Source organism: Ranitomeya imitator, chromosome 3, assembly GCF_032444005.1.
Source record: "Ranitomeya imitator isolate aRanImi1 chromosome 3, aRanImi1.pri, whole genome shotgun sequence".
Lineage (NCBI taxonomy): Eukaryota > Metazoa > Chordata > Amphibia > Anura > Dendrobatidae > Ranitomeya > Ranitomeya imitator.
This window is the reverse complement of record NC_091284.1, coordinates 475189467-475207907: the sequence shown is the minus strand read 5'-3', so window position 1 is coordinate 475207907 and position 18441 is coordinate 475189467. Positions and strand designations below refer to the sequence as shown.

At 48.1% G+C, this 18441-nt stretch overlaps 1 protein-coding gene across 2 annotated transcripts in view; it reads right to left on the bottom strand.

Moving 5' to 3' along the window:
* Positions 1-18441, bottom strand: part of MITD1 (microtubule interacting and trafficking domain containing 1) — a 70282-nt gene that overhangs the window by 31274 nt on the left and 20567 nt on the right. For both annotated transcript variants that reach the window (XM_069757514.1, XM_069757516.1), the window contains exon 4: positions 10022-10108. In XM_069757514.1, the coding sequence (XP_069613615.1) occupies positions 10022-10108 (87 nt within the window). The remainder of the gene's footprint in view (positions 1-10021; positions 10109-18441) is intronic.

Sequence of the window (18441 nt, the reverse complement as noted above, 5' to 3'; positions counted from 1 at the left end):
AAAAACAAAAAACCTGCTATTCTCACCCTCCGTCGTCCGACGATGCGCTCACTCCTGCCGCCGTCTTCCGTTCCCGGCGATGCATTGCGAAATTACCCAGAAGACTTAGCGGTCTCGTGAGACCGCTAAGTCATCTGGGTAATTTCGCAATGCATCCTGGGAACGGAAGATGGCGGCAGCCGCGCGCGCATCGACAGAGGTTCGCTGGATCTACACTGGATCCCCGCCGGTGAGTATATAACTATTTTTTATTTAAATTTTTTTTAACAGGGATATGGTGCCCACACTGCTGTATACTACGTGGACTGTGTTAGATACCGCGTGGCTGCTATATACTACATAGGCAGTGTTATATACTATGTGGGCTGTGTTCTATACTGCGTGGGCTGTGTTATATATTACGTGGCCACTGTTATATACTGCGTGGGCAGTGTTATATACTACGTGGCTGCTATATACTGCGTGGGCAGTGTTATATACTACGTGCCCTGTGTTATATACTGCGTGGCCTGTATTATATACTACGTCACCTGTGTTATATACTGCGTGGCTGCTATATACTGCGTGGGCTGTGTTATATAGTACGTGGCTGTGTTATATACTGCATGGCCACTGTTATATATTGCGTGGCCTGTATTAACGCATCGGGTATTCTACAATATGTATGTATATAGCAACCACATAGTATATAGCACAGGCCACGTAGTATTTGTCTGCTATATACTACATGGCTCCTATATACTACGTGGCCTGTGCTATATACTATGCGGCTGCTATATACATACATAAATACATATTCTAGAATACCCGATGCGTTAGAATCGGGCCACCATCTAGTGAATAACATAACCATGCCTATAAGAAGGCAACTATGTATGAGCTCAAGAAAACAATATGAGAACTCAACAGTAACAACGACCCGGAAAGGGCAACAGGGTGGGAGCTGTGTCCCCCAATTAGAGGCTAAGAGAAAGAGATTTTACAGGGAGTACACAAAAATCTCCTTTACTCTGTCGCCTCATTGGGGGACACAGGACCATGGGACGTCCCAAAGCAGTCCCTGGGTGGGAAGCAATGGACGAATATTGTGCAGACAGGCCCCTACACTTGGGGCACTGCCGCCTGCAGAACACATCTACCCAGGCTCGCGTCCGCTGAGGACTGGGTATGAACTCTGTAGTGTTTAGTAAACGTGTGTAGGCTAGTCCAAGTGGCCGCCTTACACACTTGTTGTGCCGAAGCCTGGTGCCGGATGGCCCAGAAGGCTCCTACCGCCCGTGTAAAGTGTGCCTTAATACCGGCTGGAAGAAAAGAATTCTTAAGGCGGTAGGCCTCTTGTATGGTGGATTTGATCCACCTGGCAAGGGTAGCTTTGGAAGCTGGCAGACCCTTGCGGCAGCCTTCCAGAAGAAGGAAAAGAGAATCAGACTTCCAGAAGGACGCAGTCCTAGACACATACAGTGGGGCAAAAAAGTATTTAGTCAGTCAGCAATAGTGCAAGTTCCACCACTTAAACAAATGAGAGGCGTCTGTAATTTACATCATAGGTAGACCTCAACTATGGGAGAAAAACTGAGAAAAAAAAATCCAGAAAATCACATTGTCTGTTTTTTTAACAATTTATTTGCATATTATGGTGGAAAATAAGTATTTGGTCGAAAAAACAAACAATCAAGATTTCTGACTCTCACAGACCTGTAACTTCTTCTTTAAGAGTCTCCTTTTTCCTCCACTCATTACCTGTAGTAATGACACCTGTTTAAACTTGTTATCAGTATAAAAAGACATCTGTGCACACCCTCAAACAGTCTGACTCCAAACTCCACTATGGTGAAGACCAAAGAGCTGTCAAAGGACACCAGAAACAAAATTGTAGCCCTGCACCAGGCTGGGAAGACTGAATCTGCAATAGCCAACCAGCTTGGAGTGAAGAAATCAACAGTGGGAGCAATAATTAGAAAATGGAAGACATACAAGACCACTGATAATCTCCCTCGATCTGGGGCTCCACGCAAAATCCCACCCCGTGGGGTCAGAATGATCACAAGAACGGTGAGCAAAAATCCCAGAACCATGCGGGGGGACCTAGTGAATGAACTGCAGAGAGCTGGGACCAATGTTACAAGGCCTACCATAAGTAACACACTACGCCACCATGGACTCAGATCCTGCAGTGCCAGACGTGTCCCACTGCTTAAGCCAGTACATGTCCGGGCCCGTCTGAAGTTTGCTAGAGAGCATTTGGATGATCCAGATGAGTTTTGGGAGAATGTCCTATGGTCTGATGAAACCAAACTGGAACTGTTTGGTAGAAACACAACTTGTCGTGTTTGGAGGAAAAAGAATACTGAGTTGCATCCATCAAACACCATACCTACTGTAAAGCATGGTGGTGGAAACATCATGCTTTGGGGCTGTTTCTCTGCAAAGGGGCCAGGATGACTGATCCGGGTACATGAAAGAATGAATGGGGCCATGTATCGTGAGATTTTGAGTGCAAACCTCCTTCCATCAGCAAGGGCATTGAAGATTAAACGTGGCTGGGTCTTTCAACATGACAATGATCCAAAGCACACCGCCAGGGCAACGAAGGAGTGGCTTCGTAAGAAGCATTTCAAGGTCCTGGAGTGGCCTAGCCAGTCTCCAGATCTCAACCCTATAGAAAACCTTTGGAGGGAGTTGAAAGTCCGTGTTGCCAAGCGAAAAGCCAAAAACATCACTGCTCTAGAGGAGATCTGCATGGAGGAATGGGCCAACATACCAACAACAGTGTGTGGCAACCTTGTGAAGACCTACAGAAAACGTTTGACCTCTGTCATTGCCAACAAAGGATATATTACAAAGTATTGACATGAAATTTTGTTTCTGACCAAATACTTATTTTCCACCATAATATGCAAATAAATTGTTAAAAAAACAGACAATGTGATTTTCTGGATTTTTTTTTCTCAGTTTGTCTCCCATAGTTGAGGTCTACCTATGATGTAAATTACAGACGCCTCTCATCTTTTTAAGTGGTGGAACTTGCACTATTGCTGACTGACTAAATACTTTTTTGCCCCACTGTATATACGCAATGCCCTGACAAGGTCAAGTGTATGCAGAGCCTTCTCCACTCTATGAACCGGGACCAGACAAAGGGAAGGCAGAGAAATTTCCTCATTGAGGTGGAAGTTGGACACAACCTTCGGAGGGAAGGATGGGACCGTACGGATGACCACCCGGGTCCTGGTGAAAAGCCAGAAAGGGCCGTCTGCAGGAGAGTGCTGTCAGTTCAGACACCCTGCGTAGCGAGGTGATTGCCACTAGGAAAACCACCTTCTGGGATAGAAGGCGGAGCGGGACCTCCTTAAGGGCTTCAAAGGGTGGTTCCTGCAATACTGTCAGGACCAGGTTGAGGTCCCACGTTTCTAGTGGTCGTCTGTAGGGGGGAACCAATCGGGAAACCCCCTAAAGAAAAGTCCTTACTTGCGGTGTGGTAGCAATGCACCCTTGAAAAAGCACTGAGAGGGCTGACACCTGGCTCTTAAGCTAGCCCAGGGACGGCCTGGCCTCCAGACCCAATTGGAGAAAACCAAGTAGTTTTTTTTTTTTTTTTTTTTTTTGGGGGGGGGGGGGGGGAATAAGGGAATGGGGTCTGGCCACGAGATTAGCACCAGGTAAAGAAAGCTTTCCAGGTACAGTAATAAATCTTGGCAGAGGCTGGCTTCCGTGCCCTGATCATGGTCCTAATGACGTCCGGCGAGAGCCCTGCCTGGGGTAGAACCCAGGTTTCAAGGGCCACGCCGTCAAGTTGAGGGCCCATGAGTTATGGTGGTAGAACGGGCCTTGTGATAGAAGATCCGGGCGGTCGGGGAGGCGCCAGGGGGCGTCTGCTGTAAGTTGTACGATGTCAGTGTACCATGTACGTCTGGGCCAGTCCGGTGCGATTAGGATGGTTGGAACTCCCTCTTGCCTGATCTTCCTCACCACTCTGGATATCAAGGGGAGAGGTGGAAAAATGTACAGAAGCTGGAACTGGGTCCAGTCCTGAACCAGAGCGTCTGCTCCGAGCGACCGCGGGTCGTGTGTTCTGGCCATGAAGTTGGAGACCTTGGCATTGAAGTGGGATGCCATTAGGTCTACATCCGGGGTCCCCCAGCGATGGCACATCTGGCGAAAAATTTCGGGATGGAGAGACCACTCTCTCCGAGTCTATTCCTTGTCTGCTGAGGAAGTCTGCTTCCCAGTTGTCCACACCCGGAATGTGGACCGCCGAGAGAACCGACCCTGTGTCCTCCGCCCAGTGGAGGATGTGTGACACTTCTCGCATCGCCTGGGTACTGCGGGTCCCCCCTTGGTGATTCACATATGCCACAGCTGTGGCATTGTCCGACTGTATTCTGATGTGAGAGGCTGCCAGTAAGTGATGGAAGGCCCTCAATGCCAGGATGGCACGAATTTCCAGGATGTTGATGGGCATGGTTGCTTCCACTGGGGACCACTTGCCCTGTGCCCTAGGTGCACTGCACCCCAACCAGTCAGGCTCGCATCGGTGGTCAGAACCTTCCATTGACCTGTGAGAAAGGATTTCCCCTTTGCTAGCGAGGTTGGCTTGAGCCACCAGTGCAGGGACCTCCTGTTTGATAACGTTAGCCGGAATTCCCTGTCGATAGAGAAAGGGTTCTTGACCCAGGACATGAGGATGGCTAGTTGGAGAGGCCTGAGGTGAAACTGGGCAAATGGGACCGCTTCTATTGCTGCCCCCATCCTGCTGAGGACTCTCATGGCAAACCGGAGAGATCGAGGGGGTTTGCAGAGGAGGGTGCAAACTCCTAGGTGGAGAGCCAGTGCCTTGTCCTTGGGAAGGAGCACTAGACCCCTGGAGGTGTTGAATAGCATTCCCAGGAAGGTCAGAGACTGACTCAGGGTTGGTGATGACTTTTGTAGGTTGACTAACCAGCCCATGCGACTCAGAGTGTCGATTGTGATTGAGACGCTGAGCTCGCAGTCCTTGAAGGTGGGAGCCTTGATGAGTAGATCGTCCAAGTATGGAACGACTACTATGCCTCTGGAGTGCAGGACGTCCATTGTGGCTGCCATGACTTTGGTTAACACTCTGGGAGCCGTGGCGAGTCCGAACGGGAGAGCCACGAACTGGTAATGGTCCTGGTCGACTGCGAACCTGAGAAATCTCTGATGGGTGGGTGCAATAGGTATATGCAGGTATGCGTCTTGTATGTCTATGGAGGCGAGATATTCTCCCTTCTCCATGGACACACTGATGGACCAAAGGGCCGTACGCTGCCTCCTTTCTTGGGAACTAAGAATAGATTGGAGTAGAACCCTCGGAAGCACTCGGCCGTGGGGACCGGTACTATGACTCCTGCTTGAAAAAGCGAGGAGACCTGCTTGGTGGAAGGCACGAGCCTTGGCTGGTGGTTTTGGGGGGACAGAGAGGAATAATCGGTCCGGTGGGTTGGAGGTGAACTCTATCTTGTATCCGGAAGACACTAGTTCCCTGACCCACCTGTTTCTGTAATAGGCAGCCAGACTTGATGAAAGAGCAAAAGTCGTTTGCCTCTGGGTGTGGTGTCTTCCGGAGTCCGTGAGTCATGAGGAGGAGAAAGTCTGAGATTTTCCTCCTCTGGGCTTAGACTGGCCTGCTTTTGACTGCCAGGTCTTGTCCGACCTTTGCGTCGAACGTGAGTTGTCCATGCGTGGGGAACGGTTACGATTTTGTGCTGGACGTGAGACGGACCAGCCCGAGAAGTTCCGAAAGGATCGGAATCGAGTTTGGTTACGCTTCTTGTAAGTGCGTTTAGGTTTCAGTTGGGGAAGAGAGGTACTCTTACCCCCGGTGGCATTGGATATCATCATGTCCAACTGTTCACCGAAGAGTCGCCCACTGAGGTAGGGGAGGTGCGTGAGGGACTTCTTTGAGGCTGCGTCTGCTTTCCATTCCCGCAGCCAGAGGATACACCGAATTGTGATGGCGTTTGATACTATCCTTGCTACATCCCTTGCTGAATCCAGAGCTGCATGAAGCATGTAATCTGCTACAACTGCTATTTGAACAGCTTGGTCCGACAGGAGCGGATGCTTGGAGGCCAGCTTGAAAATTTTTGGCCCAGGCCACAATGGCCTTGGCAGCCCAAACTGAAGCGAACGCAGGAGCCAGAGATGCCCCTGCAGCCTCGAAAATTGAACGAGCCATGCGTTCTACCTGCCGGTCTGCTGCGTCTCTGAGGGTTGAGCTATCTGGCAGTGAAAGGAGGGACTGTGCTGCTAGCCTAGAGACTGGGGGGTCCACTTCAGGTGGATCTGTCCATTCCTTGGTGTCCTTCTGTGGGAAGGGGTACCTTGCCTCCAGATATTTACGATTAGCAAAAAAATTTTTTTCTCAGGCTGTGAGAGCTGCTTTTTAAGGATCGCCTTAAACTCTGGGTAGTTAGAGAGAACCTTAGGCGGCTTCAGAGCTCCTTCAAAGGAAATCTAGTGTTCTGGGGCCTCTGGTGGCGGATCAGAAATGTCCAGCACCCGATGGATGGAAGAGATTATGTCCTCAACTAGCGCTGTATTGCTAGGGGGGATTGGGATCAGGGACCCCTCCATTTCCTTGTATGCGTCAGAGTTACAGATACCTTCCGAATCCTGTGTATCACTGAAGCGTCCCCTGCTGGGTGAGCTGGGGCGGAGGCCTTCTCTGGTCAGGGATTGCGGAGATCTGCATTGTCTGCCCCTGGAAGGGGACGGTCTAGATGACCTGGAACTACGGTGTGTCTCCCTAGAAGGGGATGACCGTGTGCTATGGGATGACGCAGATGGACTTGACCTATGGGTCTGCTTGCGTCCTGACCTAGACGTGGATGTGCCAGGGTCGTCCTGTCCCTGAGTCAAGCTCTCCCTTTGCTGGGTAGCGGTCATAGCCTAGGCATGACTCTGCAGAGCCTGAAGCAATGTGGAGGTTAGGTTATCTATAGACTGCGTCATAGATTGCGACATCTGAGTGACCCATTCTGGCGTGGCATTAGTCACCGAAGCATTGGTCTCTCCCTAGTCTGGATGCAGTCCTGGCAGTGCGGGTACGTGCTGCCACTGGGGAGAGCGGTCCTGCAGGCTGTGCAGAATGCATAATAGCAGTCCTACCTGGTTCTCTTGGACCTTGAGCCCGGTATAGTGCACAGAGTGCTGAAGGGCTGGCTATGCAGAGGACCCTACAGGGGTGGCTATGCAGAGGAACCTATAGCCTTATAGGGAATATGGATTCACAGCCGAGTAAAAAACCCAGCTGTGACCTTACCCCACCAGTTTGCCCCTAGGTCCAGCGCCAAAGATCCACAGTCCTGTGCCCCCCGGAGACTGGCTGGCCTGGTCCTGCTGACCAGGAGATGCAGGGTTAATCCTTGTCCTGCAGCAGAAATGGCTGCCGAGAAGAAGAGGCAGGGGGAGAAGGGGGCGGAGAGAAGAAAAAGGGAGGCAGAACTGTGAAAAAACGCGCCCTTTCTGTCTCGATTTGCCCCCTCTATGACACTGTAGCGTGTCATATTTGTCATCCGGGGGGGCGGCGGCTTCAGCTAGGCCGAAGCCGCGGCTTAAATTAGATGCCTGATGCTCAGAAAGGCTCAAGGCCAACGCGGAAGTCCGGGGGGGGGGGGGGGCGGATTTGAACCGGACCCCTCGGATTTAAAGGCAGGATAGCGGTGGGGTTATAAGCGGAAGGGGGGCCCTGTGAGGGGTCCCCATGAGGCACTATAGAGCTGGTGCTGCCGCAGAGACAGGGGCGCAGGGAGCCCTGTGTCTCTATTGGGCCATGCCTGCCTGCACTCCCCCCGGTCCCGACAGGAGCCCGCAGCTGGGCTGGGGTCCCTGGATGCAGGCGCAGCGTGCTGGCCCATGCTGCTGGGAGCTGCAGAGTGCTGCCTGTACAGGCCCTACCTGAGGCGTCTCAACCTAATGCCCCCAGAGGTGGATTAGGGAGGGTGCTGCTGTCACCATCAGGGGGCTTTATCCTCAACTCGACCTCAACCAAGAAACCAAAAGGAATTGGGGAAGGAGGGGGGGTCTCGACTTCGAACCAGCACCCAAGGTACTGGGGAAGGAGCGACATGGGGAATAGCCATCTCAGCTTCAACCGGGCACCCCGGAATAGGGGGCCGAGGAAGGAGCCATGCTGGGAGTCTCGCAGGAGACCCCCTTTTCTTCATCTGTAATCCCGTTGGAAAAAAAACAGAGTAAAAATTTTTTTTAGGTGTGCCTCCTATGCGACACGAAGCAAAAACTGGAGAAGGCTGACTCTGTCCAGGGGTGTATACTGCAGAGGAGGAGCCACGATTAATCTTTTTCAGATTATGCATAGTGTCGCCTCCTAGTGGACAGCAGCATAACACCCATGGTCCTGTGTCCCTCAATGAGGCGACAGAGTAAAGAAGAAAAAAAAATTAATACTAAACATTTACAAAACGCCAACTCCTGTGGAATAGAAACATACAGATTATGGCAATACAACACAACCTAATACACCAAAAAAATACTTACATTCTCTGGGCAGGGACCGGTCTCAAAAATGCCAAAATGCGGTGGTATTTATATTTTCGGATCCTTGCTCCAGAACCACTAGGAACCCGGCTCTCTTGACGAAGGTCCTTGTTGAAGCAATCCTTCATCGAACGCCAACGTGGTTTGACTTTGAGCACTGTTGAAAAAAAAAAAAAAAGGTTAGACAATGGACTTTTGGCCTGGATCACACAACTGTGTGTGATGAGAGAAACTCCTGAGAGTTTCTCTCATCACACATAGTTGTGTGATCACGGCCAAGGTCACTGCTGCATCACACTGCATTGCAATACTTACAAAATGCATTTCGGACCAGAGTAGGGGCGTTGTCCCAGCCATCCCACATCGCTTTGGCCACCTCATTCCATAGCCGCCGGATCGTCACATTGACCAAATGCTGCGGAACTCGGGTGTCCCACAACGGGACTCGCATATGGACCAGGGAGACTAGGATGTCATTGTCTGAGGTCCTCATCCCGTTCTGGAACCTAAAAAATAAATATTGACATTAATGTTGGAGACATTAACATAAGGAAAAGAAAGAAAACAACAGAGACAGAAAACTGGCATGCATATTGAAAGTCAAGACACAAAAGGAGTCAAGAAGAAAAAGGGAAAGAAACAGGAAAGTAAAGAAATGAACATCCAATAGTAAAGTGAGGATACAATAAAAAAGTCAGCCACTATATGTACACGATGCCGCCTTGCCACCCAACCGTGACCCCGCTGCTCCTGCTCAGCCTCTGCCGCAGTGAAAGAAGTGCTCTAAAAAAAGGAAAAAAAAAAAAAATTGTCATATGTTTAGATGTGACAGTGAATACTTACCAATCTGAGGAGGTGAGTACTCACTTCACTGACATGTTCGGCTTGTGCAGGCCCATGCCGTTGCTCCTCCTCAGAAGATGACATTCTGATGCATGCAGAAAGAAAGAAATGGCAGAAATTAGGACATATAGAGACAGAAAATACAAAATAAAGACATTGGCTAGGATATACTCACATTGTTCAGAGTGTAGATTTCTTCCTGTGTCTGGTCTGCTGCGTCTGCTCTTGTTCCCAGTCTGCTGAATAGTGACCTGTCAATGCCCACTCCTTCCTTTTATCAGTTTGTATGTGGGGGGTGGCTAATAAGTGTCTAGACATGTTTTTCTGTGGTGCTACGCATGCGTTCACATAGACCGTAATGCGTTTTTTTGCCGCATTCCTTTCCGCTAACAACCGCATACGTTCCTAGGTGGCAAATTGACGCCTCTAAAATAACTACATGTAACATTTACCGCGCCAACCCGCAGATGACGAAACGACGCATGCGTCATCAAACGCGGCAAAAGGCAACCAATCGCAGATATCTGCGTCCCTAATGTTAAAGATAGGAATACACGACGCATGCGGATAATTGCGGAAGAAACGCTGCAGACACAACCGCAAATGTGAAACATTGTAAAACGTTAACTGCATCCCCATGTGATAATAAAAAAAAACTCACCTCATCTCTTGAAGTCAGCAAACTGATTTTCTTGACTTTAGAAGGACCTTTGATGAGCATTTCACAAAATCGTAAAAAGTTATAAAACTGCGAGGTAAATGAAAAAAAACAAACACTTGTGTAAAAAAAATGAGAACATTAAAACTTCCACTCCACCATCTAATATTCAACCACAAATAAGAATATAAACTAAGTGCAAGAGATACAATTCCAAAGGCTTGCTCACACATATATATATATATATACACATACATATACTGTATATATATATATATATATATATATATATATATATATATATATATATATATATATATATATATATATATATATATATATATACACACACATACATATATATATATACATATATATACACACCGGGCTGAAAGTGCCCCTCTCGGCTTATACTCGAGTCAAGGTGGGTGGCAGGGTCGGCGGGTGAGGGGGAGAGGGCGCTGAGGCATACTTACCTAGTCCCAGCGATCCTGGCGCTCCCCCTGCCCGTCACACGGTCTTCTGTGCTGCAGCTCTTCCCCTCTTCAGCGGTCACGTGGGACCGCTCATTAGATAAATGAATAAGCGGCTCCACCTCCCATAGGGGTGGAGCCGCCTATTCATTTCTCTAATCAGCGGTGCCGGTGACCGCTGATAGAGGAAGAGGCTGCAGCACCGAAGACAGCTGTCTGGGAGAAAGAGACGGACGCCGGGACCAGGTAAGTATGTAATATTCACCTGTCCGCGTTCCAGCCACCGGGCGCCGCTCCGTCTTCCCGGCGTCTCTGCGCTCTGACTGTTCAGGTCAGAGGGCGCGATGACGCATATAGTGTGTGCGGCGCCCTCTGCCTGATCAGTCAGAGCAGAGAGACGCCGGGACCGGACGCCGGGAGCTGCAAGCAAGAAAGGTGAGTATGTGTTTTTTTTTTTTTTATTGCAGCAGCAATGGCACAGATATATGTGGAGCTCTATGGGGAAATATGAATGGTGCAGAGCACTATATGGGGCAGAGCTATGGGACAATATGAACGGTGCAGAGCACTATATGGCACAGATATATGTGGAGCATCTATGGGGAAATATGAACGGTGCAGAGCACTATATGGCACAGATATATGTGGAGCTCTATGGGGAAATATGAACGGTGCAGAGCACTATATGGCACAGCTATGGGGAAATATGAACGGAGCAGAGCACTATATGGCACAGCTATGGGGAAATATGAACGGTGCAGAGCACTATATGGCACAGGTATGGGGAAATATGAACGGAGCAGAGCACTATATGACACAGCTATGGGGAAATATGAACGGTGCAGAGCACTATATGGCAGAGCTATGGGGAAATATGAACGGAGCAGTGCACTATATGGCACAGCTATGGGGAAATATGAATGGTGCAGAGCACTATATGGCACAGCTATGGGGAAATATGAACGGTGCAGAGCACTATATGGCACAGCTATGGGGAAATATGAACGGTGCAGAGCACTATATGGCAGAGCTATGAGGAAATATGAACGGAGCAGTGCACTATATGGCACAGCTATGGGGAAATATGAACGGTGCAGAGCACTGTATGGCACAGCTATGGGGCAAGAATAATCTATTTTTACTTTTGAAATTCAACGGTAGCTGCTGCATTTCCACCCTAAGCTTATACTCGAGTCAATAATTTTTCCCAGTTTTTTGTGGCAAAATTAGGGGAGTCGGCTTATACTCGGGTCGGCTTATACTCGAGTATATACGGTATATATATATATATATATATATATATATATATATATATATATATATATATATATATATATATATATACACACCGTATATACTCGAGTATAAGCCGAGATTTTTGGGCTGAAAGTGCCCCTCTCGGCTTATACTCGAGTCACGGTCGGCGGGCGAGGAGGAGAGGGCGCTGAGGCATACTTACCTGCTTCCGGGGCTCCTGGCGCTGTCCCTGCAGTCCCACTGTCTCCGGGTGCCGCAGCTCTTCCCCTGTTCAGCAGTCATGTGAGACCGCTTATTAAAGTAATGAATATGGACTCCACTCCCATAGGGGTGGAGCGGCATATTCATTTCTCTAATGAGCGGTAACGGTGACCGCTGATAGAGGAAGAGGCTGCGGCACCGAAGACCAGCTGTCCGGGGGAAGGAGCGGGACGCCTGCAGCAGGTAAGTATTACATATTCACCTGTCTGCGTTCCACCCGCCGGGCGCCGCTCTGTCTTCACGTCCTCTTGCACTTGACTGTTCAGGTCAGAGGGCGCGATGACGTACTAGTGTGTGCGCCGCCCTCTGCCTGATCAGTCAGTGCGGAGAGACGCAGAGGAGCTGCAAGCAGCAAGAGGTGAGTATGGCATTTTCTTTTGTTTAATTGCAGCAGCAGCAATGGCACAGCTTTCTATGGTACATCTATGGGGCAATAATGAACGGTGCAGAGCACTATATGGCACAGCTATGGGGCAATAATGAACGGTGCAGAGCACTATATGGCACAGCTATGGGGCAATAATGAACGGTGCAGAGCACTATATGGCACAGCTTTCTATGGTACATCTATGGGGCAATAATGAACAGTGCAGAGCACTATATGGCACAGCTTTCTATGGTACATCTATGGGGCAATAATGAACGGTGCAGAGCATTATATGTGGGGCACAGCTTTATATGGAGCATCTATGGGGCCATAATGAATGGTGCAGAGCATTATATGTGGCACAGATTTAAATGGAGCGTCTTATGGGGCAATAATGAACAGGATGGAGCATCTATTTTTATTTTTGAAATTCACCGGTAGCTGCTGCATTTCCTACCCTAGGCTTATACTCGAGTCAATAAGTTTTCCCAGTTTTTTTGGGCAAAATTAGGGGGGAGGGGGTCGGCTTATACTCGAGTATATACGGTGTGTGTATGTACATTATATATATATATATATATATATATATATATATATATATACATACATACATACATACATATATATACACACACACTAGATTGTGGCCCGATTCTAACGCATCGGGTATTCTAGAATATGCATGTCCCTGTAGTATATGGACAATGATGATTCCAGAATTCGCGGCAGATTGTGCCCGTCGCTGATTGGTCGAGGCAACCTTTATGACATCATCGTCGCCATGGCAACCATTATGACATCTACGTCGATACTGTGCCCGTCGCTGAATCAGAGACGCGGGATGTCTACGTCATTTATGACATCATCGTCGCTGTGCCCGTCGCTGCCTCGACTAATCAGAGGCGCGGGATTTCCAGGACAGACAGACGGAAAAACCCTTAGGCAATTATATATATACTAGATTGTGGCCCGATTCTAACGCATCGGGTATTCTAGAATATGCATGTCCCCGTAGTATATGGACAATGATGATTCCAGAATTCGCGGCAGACTGTGCCCCTCGCTGATTGGTCGAGGCAACCTTTATGACATCATTGTCGCCATGGCAACCATTATGACATCATCGTCGCTGTGCCCGTCGCTGATTGGTCGAGGCCTGGCGGCCTCGACCAATCAGAGACGCGGGATGTCTACGTCCTTTATGACATCATCGTTGCTGTGCCCGTCGCTGCCTGGCGGCCTCGACTAATCAGAGACGCGGGATTTCCAGGACAGACAGAAAGACAGACAGACGGAAAAACCCTTAGGCAATTATATATATAGATAGATATATACTAGATTGTGGCCCGATTCTAACGCATCGGGTATTCTAGAATATGCATGTCCCCGTAGTATATGGACAATGATGATTCCAGAATTCGCGGCAGTTTGTGCCCGTCGCTGATTGGTCGAGGCAACCTTTATGACATCATCGTCGCCATGGCAACCATTATGACATCTACGTCGATACTGTGCCCGTCGCTGAATCAGAAACGTGGGATTTCTACGTCCTTTATGACATCGTCGCTGTGCCCGTTGCTGATTGGTCGAGGCCTGGCGGACAATGATGATTCCAGAATTCGCGGCAGACTGTGCCCGTCGCTGATTGGTCGAGGCAACCTTTATGACATCATAGTCGCCATGGCAACCAATATGACATCTACGTCGATACTGTGCCAGTCGCTGATTGGTCGAGGCCGCCAATCAGACGCGGGATGTCTACGTCCTTTATGACATTATCGTCGCTGTGCCCGTCGATGATTGGTCGAGGCCTTGCGGCCTCGACCAATCAGAGGCGCGGGATTTCCATGACAGACAGACAGAAAGACAGACGGAAAAACCCTTAGACAATTATATATATAGAAGATATATATATACACACATATGCATATGCATACATATATATATACATACTAGATGGTGGCCCGATTCTGACGCATCGGGTATTCTAGAGTATGCATGTCCACGTAGTATATTGTTTGCCCAGCCACGTAGTATATTGCCCAGCCACGTAGTATATTGCCCAGTGACAAAGTATACTGCCCAGTGACAAAGTATACTGCCCAGTGACAAAGTATACTGCCCAGAGCCACGTAGTATATTGCACAGTGACGTAGTATACAGAACAGAGCCAAGTAGTATATTGCCCAGCCACATAGTATATTGGCCAGTCACGTAGTATATTGCCCAGCTACGTATGTCACAGGTTAAAAAATAAAAAATAAACATATATTCACCTTCCGAGGGAGACCTTGTAGTCATGTCGCCTGTGTGCGGTGCACTCGGCAGCTTCCGGTCCCAGGGTTGGTAGCGCAGGACCCATGATGACGTCGCAGTCACATGGCTGTGACGTCATGGCAGGTCCCTCTCGCGCAGGACCTGTGATGAGGTCGCGGTCACATGACCGTGACGTCATGGCAGTTCCTTGTCGCATACCATCCTTGCCACCGGAACCTGCTGCTTGCATGGAGCGGTTACCGGAGCGCCGCGAGGAGCGGGAAAGGTGGCGGAAGGGGAGTATATAATGATTTTTCATTTTTTTTTATTTTTAACATTCGATCTTTTTTACTATTGAGGCTGCATAGGCAGCCTCAATAGTAAAAAAGTTGGTCACGCAGGGTTAATAGCAGCGTTAATGGAGTGCATTACACCGCGGTCCATTAGCGCTGCCATTAACCCTGTGTGAGCGCTGACTGGAGGGGAGTACGGAGCGGGCACTGACTGCGGGGAGGAAGGAGCGGCCATGTTGCCGCCGGACTGCGCCCGTCGCTGACTGGTCGTGGCAATGGTCGTGGGCGTTTTGCCACGACCAATCAGCGACTTGGATTCCATGACAGACAGAGGCTGTGACCAATGAATATCCGTGACAGACAGACAGAAAGACAGACTGAAGTGACCCTTAGACAATTATATAGTAGAGATATATATATCTCTACTATATAATTGCCTAAGGGTCACTTCCATCTGTGTCTGTCTGTCACGGATATTCATTGGTCGCGGCCTCTGTCTGTCATGCAAATCCAAGTCGCTGATTGGTCGTGGCCAAACGCCCACGACCATTGCCACGACCAATCAGCGACGGGCACAGTCCGGTGGCAAAATGGCTGTTCCTTCCTTCCCGCAGTCAGTGCCTGCTCCATACTCCCCTCCAGTCACCCCTCACATAGGGTTAATGGCAGCGTTAACGGACCGCTTTATGCCGCGGTGTAACGCACTTCACTAATGCAGCTATTAACCCTGTGTGACCAACTTTTTACTATTGATGCTGTGTATGCAGCATCAATAGTAAAAAGATCTAATGTTACAAATAATAATAATAATAATAATTATAATAATAAAAAAAAGGTTATTCTCACCCTCCGAGGTCGCGCGCTGTCCTCGGCAGTGCAAGCGGCAGGTTCCGGTGCCAAGGATGCTATGCGAGAAGGACCTGCCATGACGTCACGGTCATGTGACCGCGACGTCATCACAGGTCCTGCGCTCATACCAACCCTGGGACCGGAAGCTGCCGCATGCACCGCACACAGGCACCAGGACTTCAAGGGCCATTTGGAAGGTGAGTATGTGTTTATTTTTTATTTTAAGCCTTTTTTAACCACGCATATAGTGCTCACATTGCTTATACTGCGTGGGCTCTGTTATATACTACATCTCTGTACTATAGACTATGTAGCTGGGCAATATACAATGTGACTGTCCAATATACTACGTGGCTCTACAATATACTACGTGGCTCTGCTATATACTACGTGGCTGACCAATATACTACGTACCTGTGCAATACACTACATGGCTATGTTCTATACTACGTGGCTGTGTTATATACTGCGTACGCTGTGTTACATACTACGTAGCTCTGTTACATACTACGTCGGTTGTGTTATATAATACGTCACTGTGCAATATAGTACGTAGCCTGTGCTATATGCTACCAACATATTCTAGAATACCCGATACGTTAGAATCGGGCCACCATCATGTATGTATGTATGTATGTATGTATGTATGTATGTATGTATGTATGTATGTATGTGTATATATATATATATATATATATATATATATATATATATATATATACACACATACACACACACATACCATTCTCATCCAGGAGAACGTGTAATCACTTGCCATCCATGTGCTGTACGAATTGGATCTGTTCTTTACGTCGGCAGCTGTTAATCATTTTACAGGGTCATTAACAGTTTCCCATACTGCAGAAGTGTAATGTATCACTGATGTTCCATGTGGCATGTGATTTTTTCTCTCACACTGATCAGATTTCAGAATGAGCTCCCAGCATGCTGCAATTTTTTTCTCATGATGAATACAGCTGAGAAATACGAAGATCTGCACGGCCCCATTGAATAATATTGCCCCAGTGTAATAGTTTTTTTTTTTTTTAACAACTGGCTTAGTATAAATAACTGTGTTATGCTGGTTTCATATATCTGTATTCAGTCGGACCACAATGCACGGGTTGGGGTTGGTCTCCTGGCCTGAACTCTGGCAACTTACCCTTAGGGCCGGTTGACACAACTATATTTTTAGTTCGAGTGCTATCCATGAAAAAAAAAACGGACCGCATCTCGACCAAGGTTATTCAATGGGGCAGTGCAGATGGTCGGTCTTTTATTTTTTCTAAATTACGGCATGCACTAGTGTCTCATTCCTCCATATATGAGATGAGACTCACCTCATTCAAGTCTATGGGTGCGTTTATAAAAAATAAATCGGATGCCATACAGAGCCACTACATAGCCTGGATACATTACAATTCTGTAACATAGGAAACTGTAAATGATCTTGTAAATGATTAATAGCTGTTGATGTTATAAAAAGGATTGTACACGCATGGCAAGTGAAAAAAAAAAATTGTCCCATTTTCTGGATGAAACTCTCACCAATTTTTTCTTTATACGATCGTGTGAACCTACCCTTATAGGAGGAAGCAGGAGAAAAAGGTTTGCTCTGATAGTCCCTATGTAGACAACTTTACATTCCACAGGGTGCGTTCCTTAAAATCACAGGAAACCCCCAGCCACTCTGACAGTCAGACTGCGTAAAAACACACTACAATTATAGTTACCGATGTTTTCTAGATTTTTTTTTCAGAAGAGGGTAAAACCTGATGTAAGATCCACAACATACAGTAAATTGACAAATTGTGTTTTTTAAAGCTGCGCATTTTCAGGAAATCTCATTCACAACGCTGCTACTGTAATACACAAAGGATTTTCTACAATCAATGCTGTGGCAGGAAAATCCTCTATGTATAAAGCCTGTGGGAACGTATCACTAGCCTTAAAGCTTAGTCACACTAAACGACTTACCAACGATCACGACCAGCGATAGGACCTGGCCGTGATCGTTGGTAAGTTGTTGTGTGGTCGCTGGGGAGCTGTCACACAGACAGCTCTCTCCAGCGACCAACGATCAGGGGAACGAATTCGGCATCGTTGAAACGGTCTTCAACGATGCCGAAGTCCCCCTGCAGCACCCGGGTAACCAGGGTAAACATCGGGTTACTAAGTGCAGAGCCGCGCTTAGTAACCCGATATTTACCCTGGTTACCATTGTAAAAGTAAAAAAAACACTACATACTCACATTCTGATGTCTGTCACGTCCCCCGCCGGCGTCCACAGGGTTAACACTGCTTTCGGCAAGAGCCCTGCACTGACTGTCAGCGCCGGCAAGCTCTCGGCCGGAGCACGTGCATTAGCAGCACTCCTGCCTAAAGCAGTTTTAACCCTGTGGACGCCGGGGGACGTGACAGACATCAGAATATGAGCATGTACTGTTTTTTTTTTTAACTCTTACAATGGTAACCAGGGTAAATATCGGGTTACTAAGCACGGCCCTGCGCTTAGTAACCCGATGTTTACCCTGGTTACAAGTGAACACATCGCTGGATCGGCATCACACACACCAATCCAGCGATGACAGCGGGTGATCAGGGACCAAAAAATGGTCCTGATCATTCCCCAACGACCAACGATCTCCCAGCAGGGGCCTGATCGTT